This window comes from Vanessa atalanta, chromosome 25 (genome assembly GCF_905147765.1).
Source record: "Vanessa atalanta chromosome 25, ilVanAtal1.2, whole genome shotgun sequence".
Classification (NCBI taxonomy): domain Eukaryota; kingdom Metazoa; phylum Arthropoda; class Insecta; order Lepidoptera; family Nymphalidae; genus Vanessa; species Vanessa atalanta.
This window is the reverse complement of record NC_061895.1, coordinates 5194997-5211132: the sequence shown is the minus strand read 5'-3', so window position 1 is coordinate 5211132 and position 16136 is coordinate 5194997. Positions and strand designations below refer to the sequence as shown.

At 32.1% G+C, this 16136-nt stretch overlaps 1 protein-coding gene across 2 annotated transcripts in view; it reads right to left on the bottom strand.

Annotated features, from left to right (window-relative positions):
* Window positions 1–16136, bottom strand: part of LOC125073719 (transcriptional activator cubitus interruptus) — a 95859-nt gene that overhangs the window by 11632 nt on the left and 68091 nt on the right. For both annotated transcript variants that reach the window (XM_047684706.1, XM_047684707.1), the window contains exon 4: window positions 15382–15506. In XM_047684706.1, coding sequence (XP_047540662.1) covers window positions 15382–15506 — 125 coding nt within the window. The remainder of the gene's footprint in view (window positions 1–15381; window positions 15507–16136) is intronic.

Here is a 16136-nt window from a genome sequence, read left to right as displayed (position 1 = left end):
ACAAAATTATAAATTGTCTATATATACAATATATAATCTCAGCCTACAATAAATATAACCAGTGATTTTTGAAACGATCCGTATTTATTTAAAATAATAAAGCAACTGACTGAAAATGTCTACCGCTGGGTGGAGGCTTCCTCTCCCTTTGAAGAGGTTCCTCACGATATATTCTTCCACCGCCGAGTTCGAGATGAGTTATAAAAACAAATTAAGCACGCGTAAATTCATTGGTGCTTGCCTGGTTTTGAACCGTCCATTAGTTAAGGTTCAAGTGTGGTAACCACAGCCACCTCGGCTGTTAAATATCAAATAAATCGAAAGACAATCAAATAATCCTTGAAGTATCTTAGTATCCTAAAATATTCTTATTTAAAACATCACTTGTCATAAAACGATTAGCCCTGAGTCGGACCCGCAAAAAAAAAGCCTTAACGAGGTTTTTATAATCAACAGTAACAGGTAGTGGTGAGATATAACGCAGGTGCTTCTTAGAATTTGATAAAAAATATTAAATTCTGAACGGGGTTGATGCCGCCGCATTAAAATTATGCTTCTTTTTTTTTTGCTGAGCAGGCGCAAACTGTCAGACGCGTTAAGTTAACTTTATACACACCCGGTAAACGATTATGCGTTTAAAATTTATATTTAATTTTAGTTTGACAATCGCTAATGAGTTTGGTTATTATATATATTTTCTACTTTTTTTTTTTATTACTGAGTAAACTGAAATTATTATGTGTTGATTTTGTTGTACATCCGCTATCCTTTTCTTTTTGTATGGTTAAAATGAGTGAGAGAGAATTTCTGTCAAATTAGTTCAGAGATCGTCTTATCGTTCTTAAATATTTAGCCAAAATTATCCTCTTGAGTTACATCGTTGCTAATAGTACGAAGTTCGCCTTTAAGCTTATTTAATTAATAATATGTATAAAATTCAAGGAATATTTCATTGGTTACTTTATCCCAAAAAACCAGTTCAGACAACGGATAGTTAAACTGTCTACGTGGCGTAATTCAGAAGCAACAATTGTCTTACTGAGACCTAGAGGTCGATTTATAAAGACTAGTTGGATAAATGTTTAAAATTATGAATACTGGTATTCCAATAATTCGTTTACAAAACGGTTTCCGTATATAGTAACGGGACTCCATGCTTGCTTTAGACATAATAATTGAGATGAACGTAATGAATTTATTCATTACTGTTACGTTAGATCTTTGATGCTGATATTTAAAGATATAAATAGCGTATTTATAATAATATGTAAATATCATAATCTTTCCAGAAGGTTCTAAAATAAAATCATAATATGACTTGCACCAACACGTAATTAAGTTGGACGACATAATTATAGGTCGACCCAGGCAACACACATCCATCTCGTTCACACACAGGGAGTCCTAGTATTGCTGTCCCTGTTTACCGTTCGCATGGTAATCGGCAATGATTTATTCTTAAATGATCCGTTTAAAATTCCTGGGTATTAATTCTGCTTCCAGGCTACTAGTTCTTAGATGGTTAGGCATTAGAATTTATAGTGTTTTAAATATGTATCATGGTGTTCAAATTGAGCTTTTATTTTTTTTTATATAGACAAGCAAACTGGATGTACCTGTACGACCTCTGGTGACTTTTTCCTCTGTCAATTGACATCAGCATTATAAGTACCTAATACATTTCAGGCATTTCTTACGTCAATGCGATCATCACAGAATTGATGATGATATATATCTTGCACCAATTACACTGATTCACTCACCCTACCGAGATATCCAGAGAACACGTGAATTCTTAACGATGATTGCAGTTTTAAGCCTGCGCAAGCACCATTGAATTTTCATCTGCTTCATTTATATTTATTATTCGTCTTGTGCTCATCGACGAAGCAAAACATCATGAGGAACCTACAGCCCCATGTTGGATAGCAGTACTTCAAATTGGAACACCAAGTATTTGATCTTTAGCAGTTGGCAATATAATAACTGCTACCCTGCCAAAAACTGGCACAAAGCGTTATAACCCCAATTAATTTATAGGGAAATGAATTTATTTATAAGATTTTCCTCGTAAGATCGCTAGACAAATAAAAAATTTAGCACCCAATTTTATGTCACAGAAAATCATTCTATCAAAAGTGATCCAATCAGGTATCGAACCCACTACTACACGAGCCAGACGTGTCTGAAAAATGTAGATATTATCTATAAATATCAAGTCAATTTACGCTTTAATGGATGAATGAGTTTTTAATGAATTTTGGCATAAATATATTATAAAGTAGGTCTTAAACCAGGACAGAACGTTCACATGAACCAAATGTAGATTGACACGCACAAGGTAAGTACTAGATTTTAAATAGATTGTGTATCCACTAGCTTATATCCCGTGTAATTTGTTGCATTAATAAAAGTACATTATTTCAACGAGGTAATTCTACTAACTTCTAACGGTAACAAGTTCGACAATTACTCATGAAATAAAACCTTAGCTTTTAATAATATATTTATATCGGTTACGATACGATAACGATAATATTTCGATCCAACTTGAATCGAACTGCAACTGCAATGTAAGTAGAATAGGAAAACATCCGAACCGAAACGATTACGATTCGATTCGATTGCTATAAATTGAAAATTTGCTAGTGGAATAGCCCTGGTAAACCTCTGTACTCACTTCTGAGTTATTATCAATTGGCTGTAGAATATAGGACCAGTGGGTGGTACCCACTGAGACGTACCTGCACCAAGTAAAGATACAAAATACATTCACGAAATAAATCATTACCATTTTTTAAATTTTAAATTAAGAAATCAATATGTTATTAAAATATACCAAAGGAACGAACACTCAATTATTTTTATTTGTATTGTGAAAACATTTATCTTCCTTAATTCCATCTTCAAAGGTTGTAAATCTTCACGCCGACCGTCATAGTTAACACCCTTAGGGTTCGAAAACAAACCAATACTATTCTGAAGGATAATTAAACAGACCCCTTGTGATTAGTTGCCGGAAGGACATGTGGGCGCAGCTTGTCGGTATTCGATTTCTTCCGATAATTACTATACCCTTCGTGTTTTAACGACTTCTAATAGAACTATCTAGAAACGTAGACAAATATATTCTTTAAGTTTCATTTTAAATGATTACATTGCTCTTGATAAGTACAATCGATTATTTATTTTTTAATTTGTATTTTGGAATACAGGTAAATGATTAAATTGTCAAACTTTCATAGACGTTTTCACTGTAAAAAATGTCAACCATCTTTTACACCAGAGAAGTCCAAAGCACGGCCCGTAGTTTACGATTGTCTGGCCGGCGACGTATTTTATAATTTACCGCAAATATGAATATTATTTGAGATGGATAATTTTCAATTAACCTTTAGGTCTACTTTGCTACAAATAAAACTATTGTAATACTTAAGCTGATTCTAAAACTTTCATTCTCTCACTAATATCAAAGCATAGCATTTAAATACGCTCTTAGGAAGAATTTTTAAATCGTCATATTACAAGATTTTTAATTTAAATTCACCACGCGAATTCTACGAAAAAAAAACCGAAAAATAAACCGTTACAATCTTCCTCCTACAATAAGTTAATACAATGAAAAATTATTTAAATTAAGAACAGTATTATTTGAATTCTACGTGCAAGAAACCATAAAATAGACAGACTTGAATATTACTAAGACGTGTTATTAACACAAATTGTCACCTAAATATATATCCATGCTATTTGTCAGTCTGTACGTCGGCTCGTCATAACATAAATCACGAGATGACAACTTATAAATCCGAGTGTATGTCAGCAAGTGGGCATTTCTGTACAATTAATGTTCGAACATATCTAATTTCTGATTTTAATGCTATTTCTTCGGGGTCTGTTTGGAATTCTTGGTTAATAATAGTTTGAATTGAATGCGCTATGAGCAATATACGCCGTTTTTTACGAAGAATTGTTTCCAAGACTACTCGTAAATAAATAAATATTGGACAACATCACATACATTACTCTGATCCCAATGTAAGTAGCTAAAGCACTTGTGTTATGGAAAATCAGAAGTAACGACGGTAACACAAACACCCAGACCCAAGACAACATAGAAAACTAATGAACTTTTTCTACATCGACTCGGCCAGGAATCGAACCCGGAACCTCGGAGTGGCGTACCGATGAAAACCGATGTACACACTACTCGACCACGGAGGTCGTCAAATCTTCAAATATATGATATAAGGAACCATTTGTTTATGATAATGTCCGTCTGGTCAATTTTTGTAATTACCACCGTAAATACAAGCCAATTGCGTTGAAAATAATGGACAACACACACTTAATCCACTGGAACGAAAACCGTGACGTTCGGTGAGAAATCAGGCGCAGGATCAACGATTTTATCATTTTCGAGTTGAGAACAAAGTCTTCAAACTGTTAATAAGATTATTTTTTACCGAAAAATAGTAGCATTCTATTGGCCCGACCCTGAGATTGAACTGAGAATCGTTATCCGTATCTCCAGAAGCTAGCCAGCAGAATCATGAGTTAGGCAAAGTCCGGAAACATACAAATATAATAACTCAAATGCAATCCGAGCTGAAGACACCGAACCGTGTTTCTCCTAAAATATTATTCAAAACCAAAACACATCGTCACCACATGTGAGAATTCGCATTTGCGCACAAAAACACGTGTTAACTTGATAATGAGCTTTCTCGGAAAGCAGCGGAACGACAAAGCTCGCTACATGATTTATACTTCCAACCACACTTGAACAACAATTAAAGAATTACACCTCTTTAAACATCATTACAAGATGGAATCAGATTAAATTATATATATACATATATATCTTTACTAGTAAATTAAAAAAAAAAATCTACTGTTTGGTTCGTTAATATTTAAATACAAAAGTAATTAAAATTATATATTTTCTACAAATAATTGGACCGGATAATATAGCAGATAATATGTCTATGGTTGTTATAGAATATATCTGCTATAATATTGTTATACTAACAACAAAATAAAAGTCTACCTTACGAATATTATAAAACTTGGTTATTTCCTTTTTTTATACAGGCAGGCGGACGAGCAAATGGGCCACCTAGTAATAAGTGGTCACCACCGACCACAGACATTAATGTTAAACATTTCCTACTTTGCCAATGTACCACCAACATTGGGGGCTAAGATGTTACGTCTCTTGAGCCTGTAGTTACACTGGATCGCCCTTGCAACAGAAACACAACAATAATACTATTACTGCTGTTTGGCGATAAAATATATTATACGTGTTTGGTTCTACTCAGGCGGACTTTCAAGTAAAAAAAACCTAGTACGAATCCCAGTAATGAATATAATATACAAACTTAGACCTGAGACTAATAGATAGAAGATTCTACATTCGATATAAGGGAAAATCCTCATTATTTTTATAACAATAAAAGTTATAATACAAGTACCTATACTGTTTATTGTGCCCCTTTAAACTGGTCGATCTTTTACACTACAGTTAATTTGATTGGTGCAAAAAAAAATATCACAAAAAAACATTCGACGATTCAGAATAAATTATGATACATGTATACCAACCATTCGCAGTTAACCATCAGGGTAGATTAAGCGACGTATTCTCAACAGTAGAAAATACGTTCAGCCAAGAATGCCATTAAATAAAAAAAAAAAACAAATTGCCTAAGTAAAAAACTCCACCGTCCTTGTACGCTCTCCTTTCTAAAACCGTATGCAGCATCACATTTAATTATCATTTACGACTGATATACAAACATATAGTGAATATTTCTATAACATATAAATGTCCCGAACATATATACTTGATTTATGTATTATATCTTATTAAGATGTAAATGATAAGGAATATCAAAACCCGTGGCAGTAATAAGTTTATTACCAAACTAAATACGACATTAGATTTAGAGATAAGTGTCTTAATGTACGTAAAAAATGGAGATCTAATGTTTGTTAATGAAATATGTTACTGAACGTAATTTAAAAATAATGCCTGCATTTTTTTTCTTTTATTCGGTAAACTTTAACTAAATAAAATTAAAAAAGTATATCCTACATTTTTTCTTATGGTATTATATGTAAATGAGTCATCTGATGGTAAGTGGTCACCATCGCTCATAGATAATAGCGCTGTAAGAAATATTAACCATACCTTATATCACTAATGCGCCACCAACCTTAGCAACCAAGAAGTTAGTCCCTTGTGCCTGTAAAACCGGAACACAACAATACTGAGTACTGCTGTTTGGCGGTAGAATATCTGAGCCCTATCAGCAAGTAAAATACGTTAGACCTCCTGTAATTTTGATAACCGACTTACAATGAGACGCCATTTTGATACGTGTAACCTATAAATATAATTATTATAGTTAACGTCGCATATCACATTTTGTCGTTTAAAGCTCGTGTTCTGCGGTGAGTTTCGACTTTTTTCTTCAGAATGCCTCTACATATGGATAGATTGAAAGGGATTGAAAATAATATCAATATCGATTGAAGACAACAGATCTAATGACGAACGTAGAAATTATTGAAATATTGTAACCTCATTGAATATTTCGATTTTGTAGAACATTCTACTCAAACGGAACTAAAACAGAATAAATATAATCTGTCGTATCTACAATTAATTTCGAACACGTCCAATCAAAAAAACAAAGAAAAAAATACAATTAAAAATAGAGTTAACGGTCGATGACCCTAGTGATTACAAGTTATTTCTTTAAATATCATCTTTAACAGCATCTTAATGGACACCGCTGTAATCGATTTCCACACACAATAATCGATACTAGATATTATCATTGAATCGAATTAGGCTGGAGTTCCATCAAATAAAAGCGCCATGTAGAGCGAATATATGCCTATAATTTTATCTTTATCAAAAAAAAAAACAAATTGAATGATTATGACACATTTCCAAAAAGATTTCTAAATCATAACGATCAAATGACTTGATAATATAGCACGTAAACATTTAACTTCCACATAAAACTTTTTATCTTTGAGTGGCGCTAAAACAGATGGACTGTCAGCTTTAAGTATTGGCGAAACGCCAATCGCATTAGGATTAACCCCTCGTACGTCTTACACATAAAGTAATTACGTTTTCTATCGAAGTGGGGCTTAAAAACGGGAATCAATGTTTCTGGGAACAATTATGTGCGTGTGTCGTGGGCGGAACGGTGTGGTATAAGTCATAAGTAAAAGGGATATTACGTCACATAACATTTTGAATTTCATAACAATACTTAGAGCTAATTGAAAATATATATTCAATTACTAATGAAACGATTTTTAAAAATAAATTAGAATACACCAATGCGTACAAAAATAATGATTGCTAGTTTTCCAATTTAATCGAAATTTAATTCTTCGATTAAAATGGATCAATTTTATTTAATGTATGAGTTTTCATATCTCAGTTAAGTCTCGCATTTTTTTTAATAACGTAGAAGCTATTTAAAAATCAATATTCCAAATACTAACTAACCAAATATTTTTTAAACAAAAATAAGCTTAGTAACGCTGCCGCTAATGCTATAGACCGCTGTGAAGCTTACACCAATAAGATGAAACTTGTTTCAGAGATGTCTCAATCTCGATACAGACCGGATCAATCGTGCCGACGGGTTTTTTATCGGATATGATCAAACAGGTTCCTTGAAGAAATTGTTGACTATCGTTCAAAACATTTATAACTATTATTTGTCTATCTTTTATATCAATCGAAATTTTTATTCTGAATATTAAAATCTTACAATTTCGACACTAATTAAGAAAAATGGTGATATCGCATTCATTTTAAAAGATACGATCTTAATTAATACATGAGAATGATAAACGTCCTTAGCTCTCGAGATTATATTTATAAGTTACCTAACAAAAACATTAAAGAAAAATACAAATAAAATAGTAACCGCTGAGTATGCACAAATGTTTAACAATAAAACAGTCGATAAAGATGAAAAAGTAAACAAAAATGACGATATGAACGATGTTAATGCTAGCACGATAAACCACAAAGAAATTATCGCCATTAAAGCGGAGATAAAAGATATTTATTAAATTGTTTCACTTGCTACAAGCGCAGCAGGTCAGCTATCCGATATGGACGTCGTCGATCACTTAGTAAGAGCCGAGTTGATAGTGGTTCTCAACACGACATTAAAAAAGAAAAACTTACTAGACTGATACTTATATCGATCATGGCCTTTCAACAAATATTTAATGAGAATTTGTAGATGTAGAATTGTAAATAGAAATTCGACGGAATAAAATTTAACCACTAATATAAATTCAAATAATACGTTTGAAATTTAATAAAACGACCAGAAAAAAGTGTTTTGTTTCCTTTGATTACAATAAAAAGTCTCTCCAAATGCTAATATATTAATTAATAATACAATAAAAAGTATTTCCAAGGAGATAAAATCAAAGTAAGCATCGTTATTTAATTAAATCTACTTAAACAATACCTTGGAGATATGTGTAAAATGTTGATTAAGCATAAGAATATAATACAAACAGTTTCTTGTACAAGAAATAACGCTCCACGGACCATTTCGGTGAATCGGAATAAAAAGTCATTCAATTAAAGGACCCGAGATCAGAATTAAGCCTTCCACGTTTAAAATGCATTAATCCGGTCACTTGTCATGCGCGGGCGCAATCTCTGCGTCTCTCTCTAAAACCCGTTCCGGTACACCTCTCGTTTCGTCTTGACAAAGATTAGGGTCCAGAAACATGCTTCTTTGACAAAGATAATTAAGTACATGAAAAGTCACCCAATACTGACACTTTTCACTTTGTATTTTTACATTCGGTGACCGTAACACGAGAACGACGTACAACGAGTTTCATTAAACGTTCATTCTTACCTCAGTAATCACAATTAGCCTATTTATCTACGTTCCAATAATTTTTGGAGACATTTCTGAAACTGTCAATATCAGTATCTTGTCCATTCGTTTGACATCTGGTATCATTCTTTCTCTTTTTACAGCCACGGTGCTTAAGCCTTTTTTGTTTTATTTTAATTTGGGAGTAACATGAACTCTCAATCTTTCGTTCACAGTTTTTACGCTCGGTTAACTCGGAGCTGGGCCTTAATTTATGATTATCGAAGGTCGAAGACGCATATCGACTTGGACTATACGAATAATAATATTTCGATATATTGACGACTTTTACGATACGAACGCTTAACGATTTTATAATCTCACACTCGAAGCATAAACACTTTATGACTTTAAAATTAATGCGATTCCGTACCACTTGATTGCAAATTCGAGAACTTTTTATTAGTATCATGTTAATATTTCGAGATCGTTTTCTGGATTCCGTATAATGAACGCCATTTTAATTCTCGTGCTCGGAGGTTTATTAAATCGTTTCAAAAATTATTCTCAGCGAACTGACAGGCAGATAAAGTAATTAAGGTTTGCCGAGGAAATTCTTTAACACGTAATAAAGGGGATCTGTGTAAACGAGTCCATTAAGGTAAATACGAAGACTTAATCAACTGGACATGACCGGATCTCCTTGAAGACCTAAAATAAAACGAAATCACAGCGCGACAGCTTGCAGTTTTAGTAAATGTTAATACGGAAAATCTTTCATGTAGGGTGACACTTAAATTTGCTCGACTTTAGCTGAAGAATCTTGTTAAGTTACAATTTAAATATGACGGTAATTCGATGCAAGTTCCATCGTATTTCTCGTTGCGTTCAGAAAGTAATGTAAATGAATCAACATCTTTATTACAGTAGCTTTTAAGCCTGAGTTCCTTTGTTTTTTCTGTGTTGTCATCATTTATGCCGTGAAACATTTAAGTATCTACAGTATTTTAAACTCTGTCAATAAATGTTAAGGTATGATTCCCTGTGAGGTTTCGTGTCGTAGGAGTAGTTGTTTGTTTTAAAAGGACTTTATCGCGGCACGTAGGCTCGATTTGAATAAAAATACAATTTATATGTGTCGGAGAGTTCGGCAAGGCAGTGTTGGGTTACGGAGCCGGTCGGACGACTCGGCTCCCAATTTGCTGGTGCATTTCTGAGTAAGTTATTAAGTTTCGGCTTGTCACTTCGGTTGCGAAATTTCGCAGTCCACTGATGATGTTTAATATTTTGCATAAAAACGCAGACGTGTAGTTTACGAGATTTTTTATAAAGTTCTTTGAGAAACTACTGAAAGTATTCCTTAATTTGTTGTATATTTCTGATTCCTGACAATTTCCTGACGACGAGTATCAATCAGATGTACTAATAGTAATATTATTAATAAAATAATGATAAGTTATTATATTATAAACATAAAACATAAAAGCGAAGTTTACGAGACATTTTTATATACGAAATTGTTCTGATCATATTACAATCTAGAGACATCAATGTTAAGTGTATTGAAAATACTTATATATAAATCAATTCAGTAAGTTTTTTTATTAATTAATAAATTGACTAAAAATAATCAACGACACGAAATTAATTGGAAGTGATAAACTATAAAAAAAATTAATGATCAGTAGCATAATTTATTTAGCAGTACGAAGATCAGAGAGCAAAAAATATAACGAAGGCTAGACGAAGAAAGGTTAAAAGTTACATTTATCAGTTATCTAAATCATCCGTTCGACTGTAAAAATCCTGTCATTATAAACGTGAACACTTAGCATATCCTTGTTTAAAAAAAATCATGGCCAAATAATAATATTATGTAAAAAAATCATAAAACTCTATCACTTCCGACGTTACGTTAATCCTGATATACGTTACACTATCTAGACAATATTTTTGATGACAACTTTTTAAGGAAATAATTAATTTATTCCATAATATAAATTGGAGCTAATAAATTAATAAAATACGGAAGTTTCATAGAACTGCTTGATCGATGTAATTATTTGTCTTAAATTTTGTTTAGAATGTCAAATATAAATTAAAGTATTAGTTATTTGTACAAAATATACTTTAATTAAATTGTCTATTCGATAACTAGCATTTTTAAATTATAATTTTTACAATATGATATTATATTTAACGTAATAACTTATGAAACTTTACATTGGTTCGGAATGTAAATTCTACTGAGAAGACTTGGCAGTCAGTAGAGATTTTCCACCAATGAAATTACAGATAAATTTTAAATAACGTATAATAAAACCTCTTTGGTTTATTTAACAGATGTCAAAACGATGCATTAACATTGCATTTGATCACAGATTATTATTGAGCAGCTTGATTACATGAATTATTAAAAAACCAATTAAAACCCCATTGTAAAATTGAAAAGTTCAAAAAACGAATAAAACATTTAAATATAATCGACGCAGTATTAACTAAATTGAATCGTAATAAACGCTCGTTGTTAGTTTTGAAAATTGCAATGAATATTCATAAGTCTATAATTATTTTAATGTGGCAATCCCCATCGTCCAATATTGAAACATAAAACAAAAACGCACTGGTTTAAGGTATCAAAATTTTACCCGAATTTCGTACAAAGAAAGAAATAAACGAAAAACGAAATGCTTTAACACGAAAGTAACTTAACCCTTCACGGCCGAAGGTATTTTCTGCGTCGAATCGAATCTGTTTATGGTTAAAAGAAAAAATTGCAATCTATATCGGATTACAACGGCTGCCGAGGTCTCCTTACACGTCTTTAGATAACGGTCAATTAGGTGCGATATTTTTCATTACGGATAGCTTTATGCGAAATATGACAGCAATATTAAGACAAGGAACCAATCAAAGCGTTCCATTACGATTTTCGAAATTTAAAACTTGACAACTGAGCTAAACTGTCCTTAGCACAAATCGAAGACATTTCAAAAAATTAGTATCGTAATTGATAAGAAAGATTGTGTAATTAATACAATTAAAAAATTATTAAAATTACTTTCCATTTTTAAAATAGTCCAAAATTGTTTATAAAGTAAAAATTATACGAAAAAGTTTTAACTACTAATTGTCGAAATAACTTTTATGAGTTTAAATTCTATTAGCTGAATAACTCGACTCCTTTGCTGTAATGACTTCATTGTAAATTGTTGTCATGTTTTTTGACTCATTTAAGTTATGACAGGAATCAACTGGTCCCACTGGTACTTTTAATTGGTCCACGTAAGTACACATTGGCATTTCAGACAAATTGTTCAAATTGACGATGTTAAAATTGCTCACATTTTTTTACATTTCACGACCAATTATATAATTCCATTTACTTTAAACAATTAATGTTTTGGACAACTTATAATTTGACATTGAGTGTTGCTTTTTTTTTAAATTTATTTAATTAATCGTCGTAAAAGGACTTGCCAATAAAAGTTCGGCTTCTGGACACTGGCCCTCTCTCTTCTATCAACAGTGGACTCTTCTTACAATGAAAAGGTTTATAACCTATTAAACAACTCTGCTGCAATGCAAGCAAGTTGCTTGATTTACTTCTGGCAGAATTACATCCACGACATGAATTATATAATATATTAAAAAATAATTGTTTGAAATTGTATTTGATTGACCAAACTGTCCATTATTAATGTTGGAAAAGAGTAACTATTAAGTTTCTTGGATGTTCTTCTATCTACATTCCGAAACAGTGGTCACTCTACATTTAACAAAATTCGTTGAAATTGATTGATTGATTGAAAACAGCTTATAACAGTGAACATTTTGATTTATATGCACAAATTAAGCACAAGGAAAATTAGTGACGATCGATATAAATTTCACGAGTTTCAGACGGTATGTTCACACAATCATAAAACCATATTAAAACTACAGTTAAATTTCTAATAGTATAAAATATTGGTATTATTAATAATGTAGATATGTGAAAATGTAACACCGCTAACACTTAATAATTCGGTTTAATAAACGTCTTGGCTACATCCTGCATTATAGTTAGTGTAATGAATTGTTTACCCAGTACTCAAGTGGTCGATTATTTTTAATCTGTGCCTCAGGTTTCCTGCACCGGATGGTGTATGCCCTATATACTACAGACCTACTGAACTACGCGTCTGTTACTCGTACGGTTTAAGACCTATAAGTTACGATGATATAGATTCCATTTCATATTCATCAACTTAAAGTGTGTCATATTTTAAGATTAAAATAAATAAAAAAAAATTATAACCGATTTAGTTACATATTTTTTTTTATTTATTTGTTATAAAAGTTTCACCATCAACTTAGTGATAAGTTCATGGTGAAACTTTTATAATGAAATTATCATTTAAAGTAAATTAAAAGTCATGTGAAATGTAAATTTTTAAAATTAAAACATAATTAAAACTGAAGTAATGATAAATCATTGCAAATACCGGTATAAAATATAGCAACAAATAATTCGGAATAAATTCAATGGTCAATAACGAAATTCCTCAGAACTTGGAGATTCGTTGATTCATATTTAAAAAAAGAACACATACAATTTAAGAATGTGGTCGAGTTTTAAACCTATCACTTGTTGAAAGGCTCGTGTATTAAACTATCAACAAGCAAACTTAATCGTATATTCAAACCAGCACTATTATCCACAGCGAATCGCTAATATGTACTCGCGGCGCACAAAAGGTGTACACCGTAAATCTTATAAAATATTAGCTTAGGTCAGTACTAAAAGTTATAATCAAAGTTTATGAAGTACACTCGAGTACTTTTACACATGTGGCACTGTTATATCGTGAAATATCTCTGGTGGCAGTGTTTTTTTTTATATAGATTTTATATGAAGTTTTAAATAGGGCATTAAACGTGAAACTAATTAACAATACATATATTTTTTTAAGTTTTGAAGAAATTGTAATTAATGTAACATATACGATAAGATACGTTTTAATATTTTCTGCATGTGTACATTAAATAAACAACATTAGATTGACAACGCATTGATTCACTTTTAAAATCAATATCATCTTAATGATTAAATATTGTTCACTCTGTATTATTTTATTACAAGGAAACCCGTTCCGACCACTAGTATGCTATAATAAATTAAAACTTTTATCCTCATTTAAATCGCCCTAAGTCAAAAAAATATTTAAAATAATTATACCGTAAATGGTAACGAACTTAATCGTTAAAATGTCTTAATTGCAAGGTCGAAATCCCAACCCTTCGATACTAAAATGCATGCCAATTTTAACCCGTGACTTAAGTACCGTCTGTCCTTTAATAGCCTTTTTCGTATCTCAAATCGCAACGTTCGTCAACTTATTTTGTGACTAAACTTCAAGGAAATAAAGTTGACTTTGCGTTGTATAGAGTTAGGAAATAAATGGTAGCAGTCGTGAGTTCAAATCCTAATTAACACCTCCGTGTATAGATAAATTGCACCGATAGTGTACGGATGTGGCGTTTGCCAGGTTTTTGTAGTATATTTACGGTCCTTATTGAATTTTTGTATATTTTATTGTACGATTCGTTTGTTTGACTCTAGAAAATGAAAAATATTCTAAGCTGTAGTATAATGTATAAAACAACAAAATTTTATTTGGTATTAAGGCTTTGAGCAAGCTCGTCTACCAGGTATCATCCACTCACAATATAATCTACCGCCAATCAGCAATACTTAGTATTATTGGGTTCCGATTTAAAGAGTGAGTGAGCCAGTATAACTATAGACACAAGGGACATTAGATTTCCTCCCAAGGTTGGTGGCGTATTGTTCACGTCATTTCATTTCATACAGCGCAAATATCTATAGGCAGTGGTAACCACTTACCATCAAATGGCCCATTTGCCATAAAGAAAGCGCCAAACATGATCAAATAAATATAATAAATAAGACAATAAATACAAAAAACAAACGGTCCACTAAAATGTAAATATAGTTTCAAATGAACCATAAATACAAAATTCAATTGTTATCAACGTTAAACCAGATATAGAAATAAAAGCAACTCCGCGACAAGAGGAACGCTCAACAACAGACACCATTATATTATGTTATCTACACGCTGTATAATGTTACAGTCTTATCATTGTAACGTTACCATGTTGTTGGAACTGCATTTCAGTCTTCGGTTCGATTGGAGTCACCTTTCATTGTTTCCTCGGGTGTGGGAGGAAAGGGCGAATGTCTGATAATGTATCAGCGCGTATTATTTGTACGATTGTCTTTTTACTGACGATTTCTTTCGTCTGATTTATCACATTTGCAATCTTATTTAGTTCCAAAAAGTAACTTTTAACTTCTTTAACGTATAAACTTTTGTAATTTTCTGATATTAAACATTGATGACGACGAATTCACCAATTGTCGTTACGATTATTGCTTTAATACAAGTTAAGTGATAACTTAATGATGAAATGAAATAAAAGAACTTACCTCTTAATGTATTAGCACCATATAGTGGATGGTCGTAAGGCACGGGGCGGTAAGCAGGGTGGAGGGCGGCGAGGTAGCTCAATTCACTGGTAGCACCAGCCGCCGCCGCCGCTGCTGCTGCTAATCTATGAACAAAAGAAATACAATTGATAAACGTTTGTCACTCAGTAAACATTACGAGTCAGGAGACATCCAGACAATAATCACAACCATCATCACGAACGAACTAGAAGTAATGAATTGACAGAGAGCATTATGTAAAAAGTACTAGAAGATGAAGTACAATAATTAAATTATATACGTTAATAAACCATAGAGTGTCTTAATGATGACTGCTTCGATTGGAAATAAAATTATTGCAATTTCATACATAATATTTTAGCTGAGCCTAACTCAATTATTAATCTCGCTTGCAATAAAAGCAACTCCTCCGATTCTGACGGCTCAATAAAGAAAAAAAAATTAAAACGTTTGACAAATTTTACAAACATTTGTAATTCAATTCTTTGGCTTCTTAATTTTGGGCGTAACGATGGCTAATATATTCAACTGCCTTAATGTTTAATCATGAAAGATCGAAATCAATCGATAACCGTTGGATCTGGAATTCGATTCTGCTTTTCGAAAGCAATTATACAAGCGCTGCCACCAATAGGAACAATCTGACAAGTCATAAAACTTCTACGACACAAAGGACACCAACTAAAAAAGCACCTGCCCTATTCAAAGTATTCAGACCATCGGTGCGGACCTCA